At 38.8% G+C, this 27,490-nt stretch overlaps 1 protein-coding gene across 2 annotated transcripts in view; it reads right to left on the bottom strand.

The window, feature by feature from the left end:
* Positions 1 to 15,960, bottom strand: part of MINPP1 (multiple inositol-polyphosphate phosphatase 1) — a 48,044-nt gene extending 32,084 nt beyond the window's left edge. The window contains exons 1-2 of one of the 2 annotated variants that reach the window (XM_090278028.1): positions 15,010 to 15,913; positions 11,653 to 11,850 (exon numbers count right to left, since the gene is read on the bottom strand). In XM_090278028.1, coding sequence (XP_090134154.1) covers positions 11,653 to 11,850; positions 15,010 to 15,694 — 883 coding nt within the window. In that variant the 5' untranslated portion in view covers positions 15,695 to 15,913. Of the gene's footprint in view, positions 1 to 11,652; positions 11,851 to 15,009 lie in introns of both variants that reach the window. The other variant, XM_090278029.1, reaches the window with a different exon arrangement.
* Between the last annotated feature and the right edge of the window lie 11,530 nt (positions 15,961 to 27,490).

The raw sequence follows: 27,490 nt of genomic DNA on the forward strand, positions 1-27,490 counted from the left end.
AGACCTGTCTGTAGTTTAGGCTCATTGTGGAAAAAGCATCTCAGTTAACATCTGGATACTGGCAGGAGGTGAGCCTTGGTGCTGCTGGCAGCAGAGAAGACCATCTCGAAGTGACTTGTCTGGTGAGGGCAGTGGAGCAGAAAGGGGCGAGACAGGATTTCTGGCTGGCTTGGCTCCCCAAGCTGCTGCTGGCAGTGCACAAAGATTTTTAGTGACCCTAGGTTTCCCCTGAGAAGAGTCAGGGGTGGGGAGTAAGGCTCTGACCACTGTCAGAGCCAGGAGTGAGCCAGGTGGAGTCTGGCTCTGAGAGGCAAGGTACAGCATATTTGTGTGTGTGTGAGAGTGTGTATGTTTTTCTTTTGATTGTTTTTTGCAGACCAGGGAAGAAAGGCTAGGGGTGAGGTGAGAACCTTGAGGAACAAATGTGCAGGAGCGCACTAGCCCACCCCGCACCCTTTGCCCTGGGTCGCATGAGTGCGCACGGAAGTGCCCGCAGTACACCCACCCGGGTGCAAAACCAACCCCCCAGCCTCTGCACAGAAGCACTCACGACCCACCCGACCTGCTGAACAACTGGTCTGCCCACCCCTGGCCTGCGGGAGGGAGTGTACTCGCCCCAGGCTGAGGCCAAAGGAGGGTAAGGTGAACTAGAGGTGCTTCGTAAAAGTTTGGGCACTGGCTCTGGAGAAAGAGTTGGGAGAGCAGTGGACTCGATCCCAGTGAAGAATCATCCCCATTGCTTTGGGAGAAATCTCTTAAGCAGTCTACGCCCCTCAAGGGGCTATCAGCGGGAGGCAGCAGCTCAACAAATGTATACAAGAGGGTCACACCACAAAGGCAGGAAATAAAAGCAGTTCAATCTAAGAATAGAAACAACAAGAAGAGCCACCTAAAATGGGGTGAAGGAGAAATAACACCTCAACGAGAGGAAAGGAGGAAACCCAGAAGAAGGAATAGATGAAATAGAGGCAAGCAAACTATCAGACATGGAATGCAAAACAATGGTAATGAGGAAACTCAGTGAACTCAACAAACTCAGAGAATATTACAACAAACTCCAAAGGAACTAGAAAGAATTCCAGGAATACTAAAAAGAACTCCAGGAAAACTACAAGGAACTTACTGAGAACTACACCAGCATGAAAAAGGACATAGAAACTATCAATAGAACCAGGAAGAAATGAAGAATACAATTTCTGTACTGAAGAACACAGTAGAAGCAATTAAAAGCAGGCTAAATGAAGCAGAGGATCGGATCAGTGAGAGGACATGTAGAAAAAAATTTTCCAGACAGTGCAACAAAATGAAAAAGGTTAAAAAAGAATGAAGAGAGTTTAAGAGAGCTTCAGGACAATATGAAATGCAACAATATCCCTAACACAGGAATACCAGAAGGAGAAGCAGAGGAGCAAGGGATAGAAAACCTGATTGAAAGGGTAATGACAGAAAACTTCCCGAACATGAGGAGAGAAAAAGTCTCACAAGTACAGGAAGCACAGAGGGTCCCAATGAAGATGAACCCAAACAGGCCCACTCCAAGGCACATCATAACTAAAATGGCAATATTCAAAGACAAAGAGAGAATCCTAAAGAGAGCAAGAGAAAAACAGCAAAGAACATACCAGGGAGCTCCGATTAGGCTATCAGCTGATTTCTCAACAGAAACACTACGAGCTAGAAGGGAATGGCAAAAAATATTTCAAGCAATGAAAAACAAAGGCCTAAAACCAAGACTTCTTTACCCAGCAAGGCTCTTTCAAAATGGAAAATGAAATAAGGAGTTTCCCAGACAGAGGAAGACTAAAAGAATACATCTCTACCAAATATGCATTGCAAGACACGCTAAAGGGAATACTTTAAGAAAAAAAAGAAAAAGAGAGGGAGAGGAATACAGGTACAAAGGGAAATAAATAAATACCTGTCAATAATAATCTTAAATGTAAATGGATTAAATGCTCCAATCAAAAGGCATAGGGTAGTGGAATGGATACGAAAACACGACCCACGTATATGCTGTCTACAAGAGAGATACCTCAAAACAAAAGACTTACACAGGGTGAAAGTGAAGGGATGGAAAAAAGTATTCCAAGCAAACGGACATGAAAAAAAAAAGCTGAAATAGTAATACTTATATCAGACAAAACAGATTTCACAACAAAGGCCATAGAGAGACAAAAAAGGACATTTCATAATACTTAAGGGAACAATTCATCAAGAAGATACAACCCTGGTAAACATATATGCACCCAACATAGGAGCACCCAAATATATAAGGAAAATCTTGGAAGACTACAAGAAGGATATCAACAGCAACACATTCATAGGAGGGGACTTTAACACCCCATTGTCAACAATGGACAGACCTTCAAAGCAAAGAAACACCAAGGATATTGAGGCACTGAACAACAACACTCTAGATCAAAAGGACTTAGTTGATATATATAAAACTTTTCACCCCAAAGAAGCAAAATATACATTTGTTTCAAGTGCACATGGAACATTTTCAAAGACAGACCACATAATAGGACACAAAACAAGCCTCAACAAATTCAAGAAAATTGAAATTCTATCAAGCATCTTCTCAGATCACAATGCCTTGAAATTGGAAATCAACCTCAAGAAAAAAACTCAAAGACACTCAAACTCATGGAGAATGAATAACATAATATTAAATAATGAATGGGTTGACAATGATAGCAAGGAAGAAATCAAGAAGTTTCTGGAAACTAATGATAATGAACACACAACAGCCCAAAACCTATGGGACACAGCAAAAGCAGTCCTGAGAGGAAAGTTCATAGCGATACAGGCATACCTGAAAAGGACAGAAGAATCCCAAATAAAAAAAATCTAACCCTTCAGCTACAAGAACTAGAGAAACAACAAGAAACAAAGCCCAGAGCAAGTAGACAGAAGGAAATCTTCAAGATCAGAGCAGAATTAAATGACATAGAGACTAAACAAACAATTCAAAAGATCAATAAAACTAGAAGCTGGTTCTTTGAAAAGATAAACAAAATCTAGGCTCATCAAGAAAAAATGAGAGAGGACCCAAATAAACAAAATCAGAAACGAAAGAGGAGAAATCACAATCGATATCACAGAAATACAAAGGATTTAAGAAATTACTACAAACATCTGTATAGCAAGAAACTTGACAACTTAGATGAAATGGGCAAATTTCTAGTAACATATAATCTTCCAAAACTGAATCAGGAAGCAGCAGGAAACCTGAACAGACTGATAATAAAGAGTGAAATTGAAGCAGTAATCAAAAAACTCCCTGCACACAAAAGCACCAAACTGGATGGCTTCATGGCAAATTTTACAAAACATTTATGGAAGAACGCCTACCCTTCTCAAACTATTCCAAAAAAAATACAAGAAGAGAGAAGACTCCCAAACTCTTTCTATGAAAACAGTATTACCCTAATTCCAAAACCAGGTCAAGACACAACAAAGATAGAAAACTACAGGCCAATATCACTGATGAACATAGATGCTAAAATCCTCACAAAATATAGGCACACCGGATCCAGCAACACATTAAAAAGATCATATACCACGATCAAGTGGGATTCATCCCAGGGATGCAAGGATGGTTTAATAATATTCACAAATCAATAAACGTAATACACCACATAAACAAAATCAAAGACAAAAGCCACATGATTATATCAATAGATGCTGAAAAAGCATTTGATAAAGTACAATACCCATTTATGACGAAAACACTCAGGAAACTTGGAGTAGAGGGAGCATACCTCAACATAATAAAGGCTATATACGAGAAACCTGAAGCCAACATCATATTCAATGGACAAAAAATGCAAGTATTCTCCCTGCGGTCAGGAACAAGACAAGGATGTCCACTCTCTCCACTACTATTCAACATAGCCTTGGAAGTTCTAGCTAGCCACAGCAATCAGACAAGAAAAAGAAATAAAAGCAACCAAATTGGAAAAGAAGAAGTAAAACTGTCAGTATCTGCAGATGACACGATAGTGTACACAGAAAACCCTAAAGGGTCCACTAAAAAACTTCTCAACATAGTAAGTAAATTTGGCAAAATAGCAGGGTACAAAGTCAATATTCAGAAATTGAAGGCATTTCTGTACACCAACAATACTACCTAGGAATAAACTCAACCAAGGAGGTAAGAGACCTATACTCAGAAAACTACAGAACACTGAAGAAAAAAATTAAGGAAGATACAAATAAATGAAAGCATATACTATGTTCATGGATGGGAAGAATCAACATCATTAAACTGTCCAAACTACTCAAAGTAATTTATAGATTCAACACAATCCCTTTAAAATACCAACAACATATTTCACAGACTTAAAACAAATACTTCAAAAATTTATATGGTATCAAAAATGACCTCGAACAGCCACAGCAATCTTAAGACAGAATAACACAGTAGTGGGAATCACAATACCTGATATCAAATTATATTACAAAGCCACTGTAATCAGAACAGTCTTGTACTGGCATAAGAACAGGCATAGGCCAATGGAAGAGAAAAGAGAGTCCAGAAATAAACCCAGGTCTATATGGTCAACTAATATATAACAAAGGGGGAAGGAACACAAAATAGAGTAAGAAGACCCTCTTCAACAAACGGTGCTAGGAGAATTGGACAGGGTCGTGCAAAAAAAAAATAAAATTAGACCACCAACTTACACCATACACCAGAATAACCTCAAGTTGGACCAAATACTTAAGTGTAAGCCGTGACAGCACAAAAGTCCTACAGGATAACTAGGCATGAAAATTTCAGATATCCCATGTAGCAATATTTTCACCGCTACATCTCCTAAGGCAAGGGAAATAAAGGAAAAAATAAACAAATGGGACTACATCAAACTAAAGAGTTTCTGCTCAGCAAAAGAAAACATCAGCAACATGAAAAAAGAACCAACCATATGGGAAAACGTACTTGCCAATGATACCTCAGACAAGGGATTGATCTCCAAAATATATAAAGAACTTATAGATCTCAACAAGAAGAAGACAGAAAACCCAACTAAAAAATGGGCTAAGGACCTGAACAAACACTTCTCCAAGGATGATATACAGATGATCCATAGGCATATGAAATAATGCTCAACATCACTAGCCATCAGAGAGATGCAAATAAAAACCACAATGAGATACCACTTTACACCGGTCAGAATGGCCATCATCAACTAATCAACCAACTAAGTGCTGACAAGGATGTGGAGAAAAGGGAACCCCAGTGCACTGTAGGTGGGAATGCAGACTGGTGCAGCCACTATGGAAACAGTATGGAATTTCTTTAAAAAACTAAAAATGGAACTGCCTTTTGAAGCAGCGATTCCACTGCTAGGATTATGCCTGAAGAATCCTGAAACACTAATTCAAAACAACCTATGCACCCCTATGTTCATAGCAGCACTATTTACAATAGCCAAATGCTGGAAACAGCCTAAGTGCCCATCTGTAGATGAGTGGATCAAAACACTGTTGTACATTTACACAATGGAATACTACGCAGCAGAAAGAAAAAAGGAACTCCTATGGTTTGCGATAATATGGATGGAACTAGAGAGAATTATGCTTAGCGAAATAAGCCAGGCAATGAAAGAAAAATACCCTATCAGCTAATACAGAAAACTAATGAACAACACAAACAAACGAGCTAAATTGAGTTAGAGGCAGGTAAAGAAGGAACAGCCTGACAGTTACGGGGGTTGGGGCGGTAGAGGATGGAAAAGGGGTTAAGTAGGGGAAAGGTTTAGGAAAAGAACTAGTATGGGTGACCCATGGACATGTACAGCTAGGTGGGGACTGACTGTGGGAGAAGGGGTGGGCTAGGTGGGGGAGGAGCAATGGGGGAAAAAGTGGGACAACTGTAATAGAAAAACAATAAATAAAAATTTAAAAAATTTTCATGTGAATTAAGAGATTTAAACATTAAAAAATAAAATAAGTAAACGAAGACATAGGAAAATATAATAATCTCGTTGTAAGAGAGAATTCCTAGGCAAAACACAATACTCAGAAGCCATAATGAAAAGACAACCATGGCTATATAAGAGATGTAAACTTCTGTACAATCAAAGGCACCAGAAATAGACATAAAAGATAAGCCACAGCTTTTTAAAAGTGCCCCGGAGCCGGCCCACGCTCCTCTAACTAGGACTCCGGCTCTTGGGCTACTTCCGGCACTGGCGCTGCTCCACTAAGGTATCCGCACTTGCTACCCGCTGTGGTGGAGCCAGCTGGGTCTTCAGGGCCCAGGACCGTCACTCCCAGCAGTCTGGAGCACTCACCGCTGGCAGGGGCCAGCTGAGCTCGCAAACCTCAGTCATCACTCCTCCACCTGCTCTGTAGAGAGAATATGAGTGAGTTGAGCTCCAAGTCAAGCCAACCCTTGGCCTCCAAGCAGGAAAGACAGCACTGAGAAGCGATGCCAGAGCAGGCCTCACAAGCAGCCTTCAAAGGAGTCCAGCAAAGTATCAAAACCTAAGAAATCTTGAGGCCAACCAAAGAGGAACAAAAACAAGGGCGCTGCCAAGGCCTGGAAAATGACCATGACTCCAGGGAAGAAACAAAGGGGCAGACTCAAAAACTGGAGAAGGAAGAAGAGGGCATCTTGCAGGAATCCTCGGAGGAAATTCAGTGAGGGCCCCCAGAAGCACTTTCCTTCTGAGACTGAATAGCTTTGCTCCCACTGACCCCAACTACCCACTAGGCCCACAGTCACCACCCTGCCCTGTACTTGCCAGCACCAGCACACTACACAGCACACCAACTGCTGCAGGGCCCAGTGGCCCAAGTGGGGAGCTGTTTTTCTTTGGTCTGGGTTCCCAGGGACCCCTTTCACCGACCCACATGCATTCACTTGCCCCCCTTGGTCGAAACTTACTTTTCACATAGCCACACTCTACACTTGCTGCTGCATTCCTGCTTCCTCAGTGGTGGGGACATGCTGTCTCCTGGTTTGGGTGTGGGATCCTTTCTTTCCCACTTTTACCTCTTGCTTCCTTTTGGGGGGCCTAAGAGGGCTCCCCTTGCCTTTAGAGGTCCAAGCTCTCTCTCTCTCAAGATGCCTGGGCCAACCTGTGTTTCACCAGAAGCAGCTGACACCCACTTTAGTTTCTTCTCTGCCTTGCCTAGACCTTGCACTAGGTTGGACAGCCACCCTTGGGGCAGAGGAAGGAAGGTGGAGGGGTGTGAGCCTACTTCCACTCTAGGCCTCAAAATTGCCCTTTCTTCACATGGGGCACTACTAAGGAGCTAGCCTTGTCCACCCCACCCCAGTATTTCCACCCCCTCAAGGTTCTCGTTCAATATTTCCTCTGTTCACAAACCACCTCTGGACGGTCATGTTTTTTTGTTCGTTTTATTCTTAGACATCTGTCACTGATGCTGCGACCAGCATCAAAGGTTCATCCTTACTGTCTCCTGTACTGCCCACACTCCCCTCCAAGATGCTCTTGGGAAGGGGCTGGGGCCAAGCAGGTTGAGAGCTGACTACCCCAGCACCATGGAAGGTGGGGCCCTGCCCCTAGGATGCAGTAGCAGAGCGAGCAGCTGGGGCTGTGTTGACCGCTGAGAGTGCAGGGCCACATTTTCCCCGTTCTATAAGGGAGGAGGTACCCATTATTTGTCCCAGCCTGAGTCCCCTATTTGTGGTTACTTAATTAAAAAAAAAATACATACATACACATATATATATATATATATATTTATACACACACACACACATATCCTTTTCTGGAAAAAAAGATAAAAAGTTAAGAGAAAATGTTAGAAAAATACAATAGGCAAAGGATTTATCCTTTGTCAATCAAAATTAAAGGATATATATTGTAATTAATATACTGATAACATATAAAAGGCTCCTATGATCAATAAGACAAACATAAAAATAACCCAATAGAAAATGGACAAGGTATAAAGAGACAATTTTCAGAAGGAATAAAAATAGCTAATAAACACAAAAAGATGTTCACCTTCACAACTAATCAAAGAAATACAAATTAAAGCTAGATAGCATTTTTCACTAATCAAATTGGCAGAAGTCAAAATGACTAACAGTATCTACTACTGAATGAAATAAGAGAAAATGAGCATTCTCATATATTACTGATACAAATTTTTCTACATTTTCAAAGAACAATCTGGAAGTTTATGTCAAGATATAAAATATTGATGTTCCTTAATCCAACAATTCCACCTACAGTTATTTATCTTATAAACTCTTAAGTGCAAAATCCAGGCCATAAGAATGCTCACTGTAGTGTCAGCTGAAAGAGTTAGAAACTAAGAAAACCTCAGTAGGAAAATGACTTCCTAGAAAAAGAATCTGGACTGTAGCTCCTCCCACCAGTAAAATTTGATGATGGGTTAAGTATTTAAGTTTTTAATTAGCACTGACCTTGAAATTAAATCATATATCCTATGAAACAACACAGAATTTAAAAGAGTGAGATATATTGACTGCTAAATTTACGAAAATACATGCAGCATCATCTCTCTATGCAAAAAAAAAAAAGTATTTAAATAGCTAAGATATCTTTGAGTAGTTACTGTGTGCCACGTACTGTACAAATGCTTTTCAAAAATTAATCTCAACTTCCAGTAAAGATGGAGGTGTACATAAACACAACTCAACTCCTTACACAACCACAACAAAAATTACAACTAGACTACCAAACAAATATAACCCAGAATTGTCAGAAAATCAAACTATACGGAAGTCTGACAACCAAGGAATTAAAGAAGCCACATTCATCCATATGGGCAGGAGGAGCAGAGGTGCAGAGACAGTCCTACACCCAGGTGTGGTGGATAAAAATCGGGAGGGATAGCTCAGGAGTGAGGAATCCCAGCCCCACACCAGACCACCCAGCCCAGGGTTCTGGTGCCAGGGGATAAGGCACCTTAACTTCTGGCTGCAAAAACCAGTCGGGGTTGGGGTGGTGAAAGAAACTTTGTGATTTTCAGGAGTCTCCTCTTAAAGGACCAGCAACATACTTAGGACTTAAACAGACTCACTCCTTCCGGGATTCAGTACCAGGGCAACAGCTGGAATGGCACCAGCGGCATACTGGGGGAAATCGAAGTGACTGGCATCAGGACAAGTGCTGGGAGACTGCTTCCTCCCAGACAAAACTACAGAGGACAGGCAGTGGCACAGTCCACTCTCTGAGCCCTCCCCTACACAGAGCCACAGAGCAGTGACACAGGTTGCCCCACCCTGGCAATTACCTGACAACTTACCAGCGCACTTCTCTACAATAGGCCACACTACTAAGACAGGAAATCAAAGGCGCTCTACCTAATACACAGAAACAAACACAAGGAAGCTGATTTCTCAACAGAAACTTTGCAGGCTAGAAGAGACTGGGGCAAGAAGTATTCAACGTGATGAAAAGCAAGGACTCATGACCTAAATTACTCTATCCAGCAAAGCTATCATTTAGAAGGGAAGGGCAGATAAAGTGCTTTCCAGACAAGGTAAAGCTAAAGGAGTTCATCATCACCAAGCCATTATTATATGAAATGTCGAAGGGATTTATTTAAGAAAAAGAAGATCAAAACTATGGACATTAAAATGGCAATAAATTCACAACTATGAACAACTGAATCTAAAAAACAAACTAAGCAAACAAGCAAAACAGAGACAGGATTATAGATATGGAGATCATTCCGAGTGTTATCAGTTGGGAGGGGAAAGGGAGAAAATTGGGGAAAAGGTGCAGGGATTAAGAAGTACAAATCGGTAGGTACAGAATAGACAGGGGAATGTTAAGAACAGTATAGGAAATGGAGTAGCCAAAGAATTATATGCATGACCCATGGACATGAACTAAGTGAGGGGTGACTGCTAGAGGGAATGGGGGAATACCAGGTGGATGGGGGCAAAGGGAGAACAATTGGGACAACTATAATAGCATAATCAATAAAATATATTAAAAAATTAATCTCACATAATGCTTACAATAATTCTAAAGGCAGGTATAATTCCTATACCCATTTTACAGAGAAAGAAACTTTGGCAAAGAGATATTAAGGAATTTGCCAAAGATCACAGAATTAGTCAATTAGTATTACAGAGTCAAGATTTAAATACAAATAGTCCAATTTCAGAACCCATCATTTTAACCACTAGTTATATTACCTCCAAAAGAAGTTGCTTTCAATTACCTCATCATTAAAACACAGATAATCCTTGTTCATTTAGAGACTGAAGATAGTTTTTTTTAAAAAACCTTCTTCAACAATCTAAATGCCCACTAAAAGAATAATGACTAGATATTGGTATAGTTATCAAATTCTGTACATAAATTTAAAATATAGTACTAGACTTATACACATTAAATCAAAAACACAAAGTTGAATTCAAATTAAATCTCAGACTGAAATCAATACCATTCTTAAATATTTAAAAATGTGCAAAATATATCCCATTTATGTAAAGAAAGATAAACATAAATATAAAAACTGGCATGGAATGATTTAAATGCTCAGTTCATAACAATGGTTACCTATGGGGAAAAAAAGGAGATGAGTGAGATCCTGAAGAGGTACCAAAAGACCTCAATATATTTAAAGCAACTAACTGAAGCATAATGTTAAAATTTGATACAACTAAGTTGTGGGTATACCAACATTCATTATATTAGCTTTTATTATTATTTATATGCTTGAGTTGTTTCCTAATGTAATAAATAATTTTTAAAGATCGGCAGGTGACCCGAATGTACAACCAGTTCAGGGAAAAAGAAAAAAATCAATTTTAAAAGCTAGTCTAGGCATTTTCACTTTTTTGATCCTTTAAGGCATTCAGGCTCCATGAATGACAGATTGCGGTCTATGTTTCCACCCTCCCCCCCACCAACATCTCCTACTTCTAGTCTTTCGGAAATTTATTCACAATATAATGAAATCCACAATTTTTGTATGCATATTTGTCAACACTTGCTCTATGCATTATAAATTCCTAAAAAATAGAAAATAACTTTATTATTTTTTAACTTCCCATTTCTAGGTGACCATACATCCTGCTTTCCCAGTATAATTATTAATGTCACTTTCACCCTCGAAAGTGTCCTAGGTTACATGTAAACTGCAATCGGTCCATCTCCTCTGCAAAACCTTATGACAGACACAACTGCTCATTTTCTCAGCATCTCCAGGCTTGAAGACTCAAAAAATACATAAACAAATAAAACCACACTACTCTGCCTTTCACTTTCTAAAACCTATCCCTTTCAAAACATTATAACTACATGTTCTGAACTACTTCAAAAGCTAAATTTATCTGACCTTCCATTTGTGTCACTTTGAGGAGATAACACAGAAAAGATAATCTGTTTCACAAATAATGCTGAGAGCTGAAGCTTTATATACTTCTGCCCTCAAAAGAATTCCATGATATAGCAAGAATCTTGAACATTAATTTACATAAAACTCCAAGAACAATTTGAATCTAAAAAACAGTAAGCATGAAGTGTACAATTTTCTTGACCCAAAACATATTATTTCCTTAATGTAAAATCAATTGGAATAATCAAAAGGAATAATTTTATACTTCCATATTTTTTCATTTTCAGAATTCAAAAGCCATTTAAACTATTTCAGAATTCAGATGAAATATAATAGACACATTACCTGCATTTAAATTGCTGACTGGCACTTGCAAAGTAGCTGCAACTTTTTTAAAAATGTTCTGCATTTCTGGTCCAGTTTTGAAGGCTTCTACATGATAAAGAGCCGTATCATTCCTTTCTACTTCAGTTAAAAACTTATCACAATGATCGAAGAACCTCATTAGTTTATCATTAATTCTTGGAGGTCCACATTCCATGTCTGAAAAAGAAAGATAAATATACATCTCTCTCTATGTATATAGAGGACTGACATAAGTGACAATTTCAAATAATTAAAAATTTTGTTTCAAGTTTGAAAAGGAACACTAAAAACCTATTATTCAAGCACATACTACTCAGGAAAGACAGGAAAAAACTATTCCCCATTTGTAATAGTAATTCATGAGAGTATATGCTAGAAAAGACTAAAGAAACAAAGTATCAAAGATAAAATGTGTTAGAGCAACACTACACAATAAAATAAAAGTAACTTAAAGCAATGTTTTCTTAAAGAAAGCAAATATAATTAAGACATAAAAGTCATAAAAAAAAGAAACTGTGTTATGTAAGTACCGTTTATGTTACATATAGGAAACTTGAAAAACAAACTAAAATTTAGGAAAATTTCCAATTACAAGGTGAGAGACAATCCAACAGATAGAATCTGTTTTTCTATTCTAAGCCGAAGTCTAAATAGAGTATTCTATTGTCTCAATTAATTTTCTCAACCCTGTTTACTTTACAAAAGGCCACACGTGCTTGGGCAAAAACCACTGACAACAGCACAAAATACATTAATGCTTTTGTTTTTCATTGTGCTACGTGCTTCTGATTTCGTTTGTTTTCTAACTGAAGCTCCCAAAGAATTTGATAAGTTATATTATTTCCCCAATTTGGCAACTAATATGTACTGAAATAGCATTCATATCCATGCTTAAACTACTGGGGTACCTTTTAAGTTTTTTCAGAATCATATTCAAAACAATTTCAATCATTTCTCCAACAATTTACCATGAAAAGAAAACCAAGTACATTATTTCTATATATAAAATGAGAAAATTAAATGTAGTTACACTGTTTTGCTTTAGATATGTATAGGGAAATATATATACATTTATCTGTCTGCATCCATTTCAGGAGATCCTGAAATGGATAATTCTGCCCACTTTAATTGCATGTTGGATTACAGTTGTTAAGAAAGCATCTTAACTAGGAAAGTAAGGGCTCTGTCATCTTCTTGTGGCCTCAAAATACAACCTCCCAAGTGGATCTGGATATTTCATCCTTGCCATCAACTAATTACTGCTGCTCTTTAAACAGAAACAAAAGCATTGTTCTGTATCTGTAAGAATACAAAATCTAATTGTGTGTCCTCCCTCAAAAGCCCAGATGTACACAACAGGCAAAACAACTGGCTGTAAAAAATAATGAAGTAGCTAGACAAAGAGGTTTAATCTGAGACTGAAAATGGTGAGGGGTGGGCTTATTTTGAACTACAGTAGTCCCTCTCTATATCACGGTTCACTTATCATGGCCTCACTGTATCGCAGGATTTTTAAAAATATTATAATTATTTATCGCGGATTTTTCGCTATAAGGTTAATAAGGGACTGGGAACGGTTTATAAGTGTGTGGGAAGGGTTTATAAAGCCTTAAAATATATATAAATACTAAAATAAATGTAAGGTTCCTACTTTGCGGATTTCCACCTATGGGGGGTGGGGGACTAGAACATAATACCCGTGAAAACTGAGGGAATACTGTATTCCGATCCCTGGCTTTGTACTTTGAGGCCAGGGTCAATCGCTACAATGCCACCTATGAGGTCCAATGGCCCTTTTTGCATACACTATACAGTGTGGGACAAAGGAGGTTTATAGTTGTGAGTACGCTAAAGTTTATTCTTGTATTATTATTAATTATTGTGTTATTTTCCATACAAACAACTGTAAACCTACTTTTGCCTCACCCTGTATATACGGTGCTGTACTAAAGTATATTCTAATTTCAACATTTAGTTAATTTAACAGATTTGTGGAGAATTTTCACTCATATTAATAGAAAAAGACTAGCTATAACTAAAAAGCACAATTCAACAAGTGAATAATTCCAAGTCAGCCAAATGAATTACCCACAGAGTAATAACATGACACACGATCCATGAAGAACCGGTGGAGATGGCCCAACTGCTTAAAGAAGGATGTTACTGGAGAAATGACAAACCTGTCTACTTCATTTTTCACTTGGGCTTTGAAACTAAATGATGTCTCATCTCAACTCTGACCTTAAAATTGATGAAGAAAGTATTAACACTCCATCATCCCTATGGCACAAAAATGTTGTTTTTTATTCTTATCCTTAAGTTACAGACAAACGGAAGCTACATAGTGCAATGGTTAAGAGACTAATCCCATTTCCTGGGTCCATACCTAGCTATATGGACTCAGAAAAATTATTTAGTGTTTGTTTCTCAATTTCTTCGTCTGTTAGGTCGGAGAAAAACACTATCAACCTCAGAGAGCTGTTGTAAGGATTTAGTGAAATAAATGTAAAGCATGCCTGGCACACAGCAGGTATTAAGTGTTTATTAGTCTTAACCGTGTCTACTGAACATTTTCTGAGTGGAAAAAAAAAGCACCGTTCCAGGAAACAGAAAACCTGGGATTCTGGGTCTTCCCCTAGCCCACAAGGCATATTCGTGGGCTCGGCTGCTCCACTTTAAATTAGGGCCCCATTAGAGAATGTCACAAATTTTGCAAAAGAATAAGTAATAAGTACTGCGTGTTACTATGGACCACAGCTAAAACGAAGGTCACTCTATAGTAGATGCGTACATAAGAACAAACAGAGAAAAAATTTGAAAGTTAGCTTTCCAAAATAGGAGGTAGGTCATAACTAACGTCTGAAAGTTGAAAAGTAACACACACACACAAAAAGAAGAAGAAAGAAGGGAGAAGGGAGAAGAAGGAGAAGGAGAAGGAAGAAGGAAGGAAGGAATAAAGAAAGATCCAAATAATATCAGAAGCAAAGCGAGGGCGGAAGGAAGGGTTTGTTGCTGGGGGCGGGGGGGGGGCACTTCGATTTGCGAATGGATGATCCAAAAGCGCCCTTGTGTGTCTCTTTCCTTAGTGAGTCCCCCAATGTCTACTACAACGTCCTGCACATTTAAGGTGCTAAATTCATACCCGAGAAATGAGGAAATAATTGTATGTATGAGGAGAAACGAGATAGCCAAGTTCAGACCATAACATGGGATGGGGGTCCGAGAGACTGGGGACGGGGACAGAGGGAAGTGAAAGGAAGTCCCGGGTCTGGGGGGCGGGTGGATTTAGGCGGGGGTGGGAAGAGGACGGAGGCAGGGTCCTAGCCGGGTGGTCACCTGCGACGTCGGGCGGCGGCTCCCCGGGGTGATAGTGCTGCCACAGCCCCTTCAGGAAGGCGGCGCTACTCTCCACGCAGCGGTGCTTAGAGCTGGTGACGAGCTGCAGGCGGCCGTAGTTCTCGCGGCTGAAAAGCGACGGGAAGAGGGAAGCCAGGCGCAGCGCTAGCTGCCGCATGTCTTGCCGCCCTTTCTCCACCAGCTGCCCGTCCATCCAGTCCGCGTACCACAACGGCCAGTCGGCCAGCACTGCGCCAAGGCCTCGGCCGCCGGCGGCGTCGGCCTGCTCCTCCCCGAGCCCGCGGGCCTGCAGCAGCCCGTGCAGCTGCCGCAGCTTGCGGATTTGTTTGGCCGTCGGGTAGCGGGTGCCGTGGCGGATGAGGGCGACCAGCTGCACAGGGGTGCAGGTGTCCTCCAGCAGCTCCGGGTCCCGCCGCGGCGCCTCGGAGTCCGGCAGCAGTCCGGGATTGGCATCCTCGTAGCGAGTTTTGGTGCCGAAGTAGGGGCTGAGTGCCGAGGCCACAGGGTCCTCCGGCTCCAGTAGGGAGCTGCGTGAAAGCGACGAGAGCAGAGCCACCGCCAGGACCGCGGCAGGTGCTAAGGAATCCCTGAGGAGGCTTCTGGCGCCGTAGGGCATCATGCGGAGCAGCCCGCGAAGGGCGACGCACAGGCTGTAGTCGCCCATTTCCGGCTCCGGCAGGCGGGGGGCGGGCGTGTAGACCGCTTCCGGCCTCTGCCCCCGGACTCGCTATAAGGATCGCGTTGTGGTTGGAGGACGGTAGGTGCTGGCGGGAATCTCCGAGGAGTCGTAAACCTGTGGTTCATGTGAAGCCCGCAGAAACCGCGAAAGAACCTTGGAGACTTGTGCTTTAGGTGGAGCCGGCGCGGACTGGCCCGGCGCGTGGGCGAGTTTCCTCAGAACAGGCGTTTCAGGGACTGACGCAACGACGCCCCCGCTTTTTTTATGTTCTGAGGTGTGAATAAGCCCGGAGTAAGCCTTACCCTCCAAATCGGCCAGAACGGACACTTTTTAACAGCTAACTCTTGTATCACCATCCTTACCCGTTTTACTCTGTTTTCCAAAGTACAGTCTGAAATCATCGAGGTCAAATTCATCCGAGGCAGTTGCTGGAAATGCAGATCCCTGGGCTCTGCTCCAGCATGCCTTCTGAAGTCCAAGGTGCTTTGCCCATTAGTGTTTGAAAATAAACAGTATACAAGGTAGAGAAGAATTTGGAAAGAAGCTCATTTCTCCAGGAAATTTAATTCCTGAGCCTTTGGTAGTCTCTTGACCCAGACTAGCAAAGCTGACTTCAGTGAGTCTGTACCGCAGAAGTATTGTGCTTGTTGATACTAAAGGCTTAGAGAGCAAGACATAGCAATCAACAACTTGGGTGCATTGAGTCATGGCCCAACAGATTTACTTCATTATTAAATATGAGTTAATTTGCTATGTGAAGCAAACATGCTATTGACCAACCACTCCAACTCCAAATTACGCCCATGTAATAACATACTCAAATTAGCAGCTAGGCTTTTCATAAGGTATTGCTCAATCTTTGGCACTCCCCTCACATCATAACTCTGAACAATACCTTGGTTTCTCCACTTGAACCCCAGTTTATAGGCTATTTGGAAAAAGAATTAGGTATTAAAGAAGTTATAGAGTGACCTAAATTTAAGGAAATTTGGGCTATGTTTTTATAAGTGTGTTTTACCTTTCAAAGACACTGTTAAATTGCTCTTGGTAAGTTATCTCCATCTTTACTGTTTTTCTCAAGTGTCTCTCATCTAGAGAGGTGTACCTCTAAATGTTAACCATTGAAGAAGCTATCCAAGTCATCCTAAAGGCATCGCTCCTTAGTGAAGCAATCCTACAGACCCTAACTACTTACAAAACCTATGGCATGCATTCTTATACACTAAATTTGCCCCTAACTTGATTTTATTCTTCCTTTAATCACTCAACTGTTAATTTTATGCTGTTTATGTACTTATGTAAATAAACTCCAATTATTTTGATGTCAAGCCAAGATGACAAATGATAACATTAAATTGATGTTTTTCTCTAGGAAAAAGTCAGATACAGTATAAAGAGGACAAAGAATACTTAAGCTTTGGATCCAGACTCTAAGCTCAGCCACACATTAATTGAATGACCGTAGAAAGTTACCCAAGTCCTTCTAGTTTTAGTTTCTTTATCTGAAAATGAGGAAAATTGGAACCTACATAGGAGGTTAATATTTCATATTTACCATATAATAGGCTGCTGTGAGTGATATTTTTGTCACTAATAATGTTGAACATCATTCCAATATTAACATGCTTAGCTCTCTAGAAACTATAAACTTTCACATTAAAGTCAATGACATTCACAGATGAGATGCATAAAAGATCGTTTCAAAACTTTTAATAAAAAATTCACTCATCTCACTTAAAGATGGGTCTCATTCTTAAAAACAGTGAGCACTTTTGAAAATTTTTAAGAAGGTTACTGGCCCTGCTTATCTTTTCATGCCCTGAACATGTGTTAATATGTTATCCAGCCTTTAAATTGGCTGCCCTTTGCAACAGGTGCTCACAATGTCCAATCAGTTAGTACACAGGAATTTACATGGTATAAAACACAACACAACTGCCCCTTTGCAGACCATGGGTGGATAGCCTTCCCTCAGAACTTCGTGGGCATGGTAGCGATGTATTTGGCAAACCTACAACAGCACAAAAGATGATGCTGGAAAATTAATGGTTCAAATTCCTTAAAGAGTTGGGGGGCAGGATGGAACCAAGAGCACCGACAAGAGAGTTTGGTTTGAACCAGAAAGGGAGGAGACCTTACCTTCTGAGAAGAAATTGGAAAGATGGATGCATATGCGGGTCAATTTGTTAGTCCAGCAGGAGAGAATGAATGGATTTTAAGCCTGGTAACCTCAGTTTCCACAGCGAACCAGTAGGAAAAATTGCCTGGAGAGATGGGGGAATGAGAGCTAAACCTTATAGAATTTGGAAATGGCCTAAGTTTTCAACTGAGAGAAATGGGAAAGTAATGGGAAAGGATTTAAGAAGAATAGGAAACAAGTTAAAAGTTGGATGGTTATCTCTAAATATCTGAGAATGGAATACTTGATTCTGTTGTGTCTATCAGAGTGGAAAAGAAAATGTTGAAATCTGTTGTTCTATATTATTTTAATTTGTCTTAAGTAGAATTTTTTAAAAATTCAATTCACCACATTAAAAAATAGGGTAGTTTATTTTTGCCAAATTATTCATAGGACTTCTAAAATAGGCATTCTGTTTTAAGATTGCATGATGTCATATATAGTATTTTAACTTATAACCATCTACTATACTTTTAAAGAGGTTATTTAAAAAGATGGCTTTCTGCCCTGGCTGGTGTGGCTCAGTGGATTGAGTGTGGGCCTGCAACCCGAAGAGTCATTAATTCGATTCCCAGTCAGGGCACATGCCTGGGTTGCAGGCCAAGTCCCCAGTTGGGGATACACAAAAGGCATACTCACATCGATGTTTCTCTCCTTCTCTTTCTCCCTCCATTCCCCTCTCTTTAAAAATAGATGAATAAAATATTTTAAAAAATAACAACAACAAACAAAAAAACAACATCTTAAAAAATAAAAATGAAGACATAGTTTTCTGGTGAAGAAACAATAACGGAAAAAGGCTAAATTCTGTGGGGAAATGGGTAGGCTGTCTGTGTAAACACAGAAAATATTAAGAACTTGGTTTCTGAAGTTAGACTTTCTAGTACTGAATTCAAGCTCCATCACTTGATAGTTGTGAGGTCTTGAGCAAGTTAAACTCTTTTGCCTCAATTTGTTTTCTTCTGTAGACTGGGGATAATACCTAAGCCATAGGATTGTTAAGAGGATTAAATTAGACATTTTAAATAAAGAATTTGTGTAGTTCCTAGCCCCCCAGTAAATATCAGTTACTTTAAAGCAGCACTGGAGTATTTCTTACTATCGCTTCTCCTTTAATCAAGTAAACTGACAGCCAGTTTTTCATAGATATCTATTATCTCACAGCTACATTAAGCAGCTAAGTTTGTACCAAGAAGGTTTTAATCTAGTATCTTACCGCCCTAATGTTTCATCTCTTCTTTGCCAGTTATTGATTTAGTACTTTTTATTATTGCAGTAGAAGAAGCCAACAGAAGAGCAATCCATGTACATGGACAGGGCTGGAATGATCCATGTTTCATTCAACAGCAGCCCCTTCAACCTTGCTTAAATATGGAGGCTGCATAGATCACAGGCTCCGCAGACTACAAGTTACCTTTGCTCAAAAGGAACCACACCATCACTGACAGCTAACCACTACGTTGTTCCCCAGTATATCAAAGCTAAGCTGAGTTGTTTAAATTGTGTTTCAATTTGTGAATAGAACTTCACTGAACACACCACAGCAATGGAGGTGGCCTGCTGTTTTACCTTCTCCATTATACCCTGCTAAGGGAGTTATTTTGTAGTAACAAAATTTCTCTTCTAGTGGCCTGCCACATCCTAGGATTTTGATACTGGGAATTCTTCCTTCTCATCAAATGTTGGTTCTAAATCCAACAAATTACAAAATTATGCTAAGTTTAAATTATCAGTATTTTTTTCTACACTATGCTCTTCACATTTAATAGTGATAAACTGTAGCTATTCGCTTCTAACCCTGTTCTATAATGATTTTCCTACACAAGCCAGCATTGTTGCTCAGAAACATAATTTCCTCCAGAAGTCCCCTTTATTCAAAATACACTGTTTTCCCATCACAAAGATAGATAAGGGGTTCCAAATCCTGGTAAAAATTCCTCCTCTCCCCTGTATTTCTTAAGAGCAAGCATAGAAAAAAGCAATTGTGTTTAAACATCTTTTTTTTTTCTGAAAAGTGACTATTCCAAAATTGAAAAATCTATTTGAGCTATTGGATCTTGAAGACAATTAGCTAGCTGGGTTTAAAGTCATCAATGTGCCTTTACTATTCCAAAGAATGGAGAACGTTCAGATCGAAAGTTCTTTTTCTATTTGTTCTTTATCAGGAAAGAACTAATAAAGGGAGGGAGAAAAAGGGAGAGAACATCAATGTGAGAGGGAAACATTGATCAGTTGCCTCTCCTAAGTGCCCTGAATGGGGACCAAACCTGCAACCCAGGCATGTGCTATGACAAGGAACTGAATTGGCAGTGTGGGTAGCTAAAATGTGGAAATCGTATTACTTTGCATTTATACAGCATATTAATGATACTTACAGCTGTCCCATGACAGCACAATATTTACATCATATTGTGGATGTGGAAATTGAGACAGAGGTTAGATGCTTTACTTAAAGTCATTCAACAAGGATTTACTAGAAACAATTCTAGAATGTGATTGACGGAAACGTAGCTATTTTTGTGTTCTTTTCCTCATACCTACCCTGTTCTTGACAAATGAGCAGTGACTTCAAAAACTCTCACTTGTAGCTGGAGCTAAAAGCATAAATTTTACACATAATACTATAGCAGTTACTAATAATTAACCATCCAACGTTTATTCTTCCTTTTTCCTTGAATCTAGGTGTATGCATTCACTTCTCAGGAAGATCACTCTATCCCTCAGGAAAAGATCCTGATTGCCTTAATTATTATTTATTTATTTTTAGAGAGAGGGGGAGAGAGGGAGAGAAACATCATGTGTGAGGAAACATCAATCAGTTGCCTGTCACATGTCCCCCAACTGTGAACCTGGCCTGTAACCAGGAATCGAACAAGTCACCTTTCAGTTTGCTGGCTGGCATCAATGGACTGAGACACACCAGCAAGAGCCAAATCCTGATTGTTTTAGACTAATCATGCTAACTAAATTTTTCTTGCCATTTTTTGGTTAGAAAGAACACGTGACCCAGTTCTGGTCAGTGAGATTTGAGGGTCAATTTACTGGGCAATTGGGAAGTTTTTCAGTTCTAAGAAAGAGACAAATGATGGGGTGATGAACAGTCAACACTTTATAGGGTCAATGAATTGGAGATCTTATTGAGTTAAAAGAATATTGTAGTTGCACAGTAAAATATACTGGAAGGAAAGGAGGTGCTATTCAGTGAATGAAATGCTTAAAATGAATATTGTGAAGGTGGTGCAGTAGTTATTGATTAAATGAAATTATGAGATTTAAGTAAGTTTAGCCAAGACAAGTTATAGAATACAAATCTTTTAGAAGTAAGGAGGTAGAAAAATTAAGAGACCAAGAAATCCTAGTTCAAAACTTTTACTCCTAGACCTAAACTTAGGTTCCTACTAGACTTAAGCCCTTTAGTTTCACACCTTTCTCCCCACCCCAACCCTAAAAATCCCTGGCTCACTCAGCAACTATTCAATGAATTTTACAAAAATAAATCGTTTTACATAGACATTTTGTTTTTAGTAGATACTGTTGATCATTTGTAAAGATGGAACAGACTGACAGCACAGAAATGCCAATAATTTTAAATACAATCTTAACAAACTTCGTTCTTAAAATCTGAGAGGAAGATACACACAAGGAAGAGGCAACTGCCCTGGACATTAGCATGTCCAAATGTAATGACTAGACCTGCCGCAACCATCTTGCAACCAGAGAGGAGACAGCTTAAAAACAAAGCTAACACAATGAAATGACCCAGTGGATATAGGAAAACCTGACTCCTTGATGATGCTATTGAGCTGATGAATTAAACCTGGAGTATACCTACTATGGGCTTCATATCATCTAAGGTAATAAATGTCTTTATTGTTTAAGCCACTATTTCATTATTTTCTTCAGAAAGCCTCCCAACTGGGGTAAGTACCCATTAACCTCACTTAACTTGTAAGATTTTTTTCATGCTTTTCTGATTTTTGCTGAAGTTATCTATTGAGAATAACAGAAAATCCCATCTCCTCACACATGATATTGGGTCTCTAACTCAGCACAATCACTGGGTAGGGGTGTAGAATAAGCTACTTGGCGATGGAAGTGATCTGGATCAGGTAAGGTGAAGTGTGAAAACTAAGCAAGAGATGCAAATGAAAATCAGAGACAAGGCAACTCTTCTGAACAGACCTTTAGAAAGCCAGTCTTAGGGACATATGAACTACATTTTGGGGAGAGTTGTGGAACCCACGTTATAGAAGTCACTTCGATCCATGTTCTTTTCTCAAGGGGAAAAATCAGTGTTCATGGGATAACAGATGGTTCTATCATGCTTGTTTTATTCAGAAAAAGACCAAGTTCTCATGATAACATGATGATCTAGAAATGGGAGGCTTGATTTTATTTTTTCCTATAAATAATCAAGAGGCCCATTGTATTGCTGTCTTTCAGTTTGGCACAAGTCTCACAAAATAAAAGATGACCTTACCATTCAATGTAGAGCAGTTCTCCCCCATGGCATCTTGCCTTTCTAAATATATTCATAAAGATGTAGTAATATTCTACTGTGAATTATATGAGAGCTATTCATAGTGATTTAAACAGTAAATTTAACAAATAGGCTGCTGTTTGCCTCATGACTGAGAAGTACTTATTTACTCTTACATTTTAGACATTGAGGAAAACTTAATTCCTGAATATATTGTATTCAATTGAGTTTGACACCATAAAGAGGACAGAAATAATAAGGATAAGAGCAGAAATAAATAAAATAAAAAATAGAAAAAAATAGAATCAATTAAACCAAAAATTGGTTCTTTGAAAAGATCAATGAATTGACAAATCTTTAGTTGGATTAACTAAGGGAAAAAGGAATATACTCAAGTTAATAAAATCATAAATTATAAGGGGACATTGATGAAGACAATATATAGATAATACTACTATTTATGATGCATTTGCCAAACAGAAAGGATTATGCTAAAACCTTTACATACTTTGTTTCAAAAACCCTTACAACCTTTTTATGTGGGTACCATTATCCCCCTTTACAGATGATAAAACAGGCCATTTGATGTTAAATAATATATTTAAGGTCATGCAATGGCATAAATGTGCATGTGCTCATAGAGAGTAGAAAAGTCAGGAGTTATTTTTATATTCCTGTGATAGATTAAGGGGAGTTGTTGGTAAGAGAATGAAAGTCTAAGAGAAAAGAAAGAACGTAGAAAGAGATGTTGGGTCAGACCATTTCCTTTATTCAGGATTGTAGGATTGCTTATTCAGAAAGCTAGGCTGCAGTTCAGATAGGAATTTAGGAAAGAAATAGGCAAGCAGACACTGCTGTGTTGGGTTTTTGAGAGACAAATGTTTAGAAACTTTAGATGTTCTTAAAATAAAACTTCATTTTTTAAAACTTATGGAAAAAAGAAAGAATATTCTCTTCTGTCCTAAAACATTCATAAGGACTTTTGGTCAAGATGGAGGTGTAGGTAGGCACACTTCACCTCCTTGCACAAACATAGTGGGAATTACAACCAGATCTCAAAGATAAATAACAGCCAGAACCCTCAGAAAATCAAGCTGTATGGAAAACTGACAAGCAAGGATTTAAAGAAGCCACATTTATGCAGATGGGTAGGAGGGGGTGAACAGGTGGTGTGGTTTTGACAAGTGGACGTGGCAGTGGAATGGATAGTTGCACATTTATGTGTAGTGGAGAAAAATCGGGGGGATATCCTGGGAGTGAGCGATCGCAGTCCGAGGCCAGACTGCATGTCCCAGGGATCCAGCAATGGAAAGATAAATCCCATTATCTCTGGCTGTAAAAACCTTTGGGGGTTGGGGTGGCAGAAGAAACTGCCAGATTTTTGCCACTTAAAAGGACCACATGGTCTTAGAATGTACGCAAACTGCTGGGTAGCAACTAGAAGGGCACCAATCACATACAGGAAGTGGGTGAAGTGACTGGAAATGGGTGAGTGCTGGTCAAATTGCCAGAAGCCAGGCAGCGGCATTGTCCCCTCTCTGAGCACCCCACCACAAACAGAGCCACAGAACAGTGAAGCAGGTAGCCCTGCTCTGGCAATTACCTAAGGCTTGGCCCAACACAATTTACATGTGCCTTTGCTACATAGGCCAAGCTACTAAGTCAGGGAGTAAAAGCAAGTCTACCTAATACACAGAAACAAACACAGGGAGGCTGCCAAATTGAGGAGACAAAGAAATATGGTCCAAATGAAAGAGCAGAACAAAACCCCAGAAAAATAATTAAATGAAACAGATATAGCCAACCTATCAGATGCAGAGTTCAAAACACTGTTGATAAGGATGCTCAAGGAACTCATTGGGTAGTTCAACAGCAAAAAAGGTTCCCAGGCAAAAATGAAGGTTGAACTTAGTGAAATAAAGAAAAATTTACAGGAAACCAACAGTGGAGTGGATGAAGCCAAGAATCAAATCAATGATTTGAAACACAAGGAAGAAAAAACATTCAATAAGAACAGCAAGAAGAAAAAAGAATCCAAGAAAACAAGCATAAGCTAAGGAGTCTCTGGACAACTTCAAAATACCTACATTTGCAACATAGGGGTACCAGAATGAGAAAAGGAAGAACAAGAAATTGAAAATTTATTTGAAAACTATAATGAAAGAAAAAAATCCCTAATTTGGTTAAGAAAATAGGCATACAAGTCCATGAAGCACAGAGAGTCCCAAACAAGATGGACACAGAGGACCACATGAAGACACATCATAATTAAAATGCCAAAGGTTAAAGATAAAGAGAGAATCTTAAAAGCAGCAACAAAAAAGAAAATAGTTACCTACAAAGGAATCCCCATAAGACCATCAGCTGATCTCTCAAAAGAAACTTTGCAGGCAAGAAGGGGCTGGCAAGAAGTATTCAAAGCGATGAAAAGCAAGGATCTACAACCTAGATTACTCTATCCAGCAAGGCTATCATTTAGAATGGAAGGGCAGATAAAGTGCTTCCCAGAGAAGGTAAAGCTAAAGGAGTTCATCATCATCAAGCCATTATTATATGAAATGTTAAAGGGACTTATTTAAGAAGAAGAGAAAGATCAAAACTATGAACTTTAAAATGGCAATAAATTCACAACTATGAACAATTGATTCTAAAAAAAAAACTAAGTAAACAAGCAGAACAGGAACAGAATCATAGATATAGGGATCATTAGGATGGTTATCAGTTGGGAAAGGGAAGGGTGAAAATGGGGGCAAAGGTGCAGGGATTAAGAAGTAAAAATTGATAGGTACAGAATGGATAGGGAACAGTATAGGAAATGGAATAGCTAAAGAACTTATAGGCATGACCCTAGGATATGAATTAAGGAGGGGAATTGCTAGGGGTAAGGGTGGTACCTGTTGGAGGGGGCAAAGGAAGAAAGTTGAGACAATTGTAATAGCATAATCAATGAAATATATTAAAAAAGAAAAAGAAAAGAAAAGCATAAAAGTAAAGCACACTGAAGGCTGAATCAATGGTGAATCAAATTTAGCAAAGGAAGGGCCGTGGACAGTGTAAGCCTCCACAGAGTAACCTCTAGTAATTTACATAACTAAATGAAAGACTGAAAAGGTTAGTTATTGCTGCATTGGTGCTAATCAAATATAGTAGACTGTCTTACTTTGTGTGTCCACTCTCTAACTCTCTTTCTCTCTACATATTTAAAAAACTCAATTAGATATGTTCCTCCATGGGTGGAAATAGGGATCAGTTGTAGAAAAGCAAAAGATCACTGATGAGTGACTCAGCCTCACTTTATTCACTGTGAAAGTGATATAGATATATTAACTGCTATAAGAAAGCAAAGACTGTGTTTTACCCTCCCACCTGAAAGCTTCTCTAGTTTCCTAAAATTCACAATGAAGAATAATTAAGATAATAAGGATTATCTTTAAATAAGGAAAATAATTACAAAATAGGAAATTATCACATTCCATTATTTTTACAAGAAAAAAAAAAAAAGACCCTAAACAAATCATGAAGTCTTCTTAATAGAAAATATTCTTCACATATTACTTCTAGCAGTAGTTTTAAAATTGGGTTTAGTTCTTTTTAAACAAATCAAATCATTTTGAAATTTAATTTACGAGGATGAAAATTTCACAGGGAGAGGAGAAGGGAAAAATAAAGGAAGTGGGAGAGGAAGATGCAGAGAGAATATGAATTTCCAAACTGTCTCATAATTAACATTCTTCTCAACATTTTATATACTAAAAATTAATCACATTATTCATTTGTTTTAGAAATTGACAGAATCTTCTTCAATTCCTTCCAAGTATCATCCTTCTGTCAGAAATTAGTCCAAACTGTGTGCATATTAAAAATTACATACGTTGAATCATCTGATCATTAACTTAAAACAATGGGAAGAAATTTCAAAACTATTTTATAGGATTACACCAAAAACAAAATGGTTATAATTTTGCTCTATTACAAGTAGTAATTATTGGATTACACCCATACTCCAGTACTACTGGGATTTCATTTTCTTTTGCCTTAATTCATTTCAAGTTATAAAACTACCTTATATTTTAAGTAGCTACATCATTTTCCACAGTATGAAGTTTTATAACCATTTACATGTTGAGGGACATTTAAGTTGTTTATTTTTCTTTGTCCTCTTATATTATAAGCAATTCAAGAAACATTAGGTATGAAAAATGGAGTGAGGTGGAAGAAGTGAGACCGGAAACCTGGATAGGAGTTAGGGTTAGATAAAAAACACAACATAATGGTGAAAATAATTCTCAATATATCAATTATAACAAAGATGGACAATACAAGTTTTCTAAAACAAAATAAAACAAAACAAGCAAACAAAAAAACCCAACTATCTGAGCACCTATTGTATACCAGGTTCTCAGGGTACAGAAACAAGACAGATTCTTAGCACTTCTAGAGTTTGCATTCTAGAAAAAAATGTGAGAATATTGAGAAAAATTTCTATGAATAAATTACATGATTCAGTGAAAAACAGAAATACCTTACTTATGAAATGAATTATCTCTCCCTCTTTAAAAGTAGTTCGTCTTCATTAGGGCTTCACAGGCAAATAACCTCCTCTAATATTCCTTAGCTAAAACAAGGAATGTAAATAAACAATATAGCTTATATAAATTGATTCAACAAATACTTAAGTCTATTTTGTGCAAGCAAATGTATATTAGAAGCCATTAAAATGAATTTAATAATTTAAGCCAATACTATACTTTGAGTTAAGTCAATTTCATTAATCATTCAAAAAGTTAGTGCTTACTATGCTCTAGGCACAGTTCTAACTGTGTGTATGTGTGTGTGGGTAGAACATCAGAGAATAAGCATATTAATCTCCTTGACTTCATGGTGCTTATATCTAGCAGGATTTAATACTCTGATCAAGTAGTACAGTGTTGACAAATGTCTTCAACAAATATAGACCAGAAGAAGTACAGCGGAGGAATGAGGGGAGGCTGCCCTTGCTTGTTCCAGAGACCTGTCTGTAGTTTAGGCTCATTGTGGACAGAGCATCTCAGTTAACAGCTAGACACTGGCAGGAGGTGAGCCTTGACACTGCTGGCAGCAGAGGAGACCGTCTCAGAGCCAC

The sequence above is a fragment of the Furipterus horrens genome, unplaced genomic scaffold, assembly GCF_987537825.1.
Source record: "Furipterus horrens unplaced genomic scaffold, mFurHor1.1.pri manual_scaffold_5, whole genome shotgun sequence".
Taxonomy (NCBI): domain Eukaryota; kingdom Metazoa; phylum Chordata; class Mammalia; order Chiroptera; family Furipteridae; genus Furipterus; species Furipterus horrens.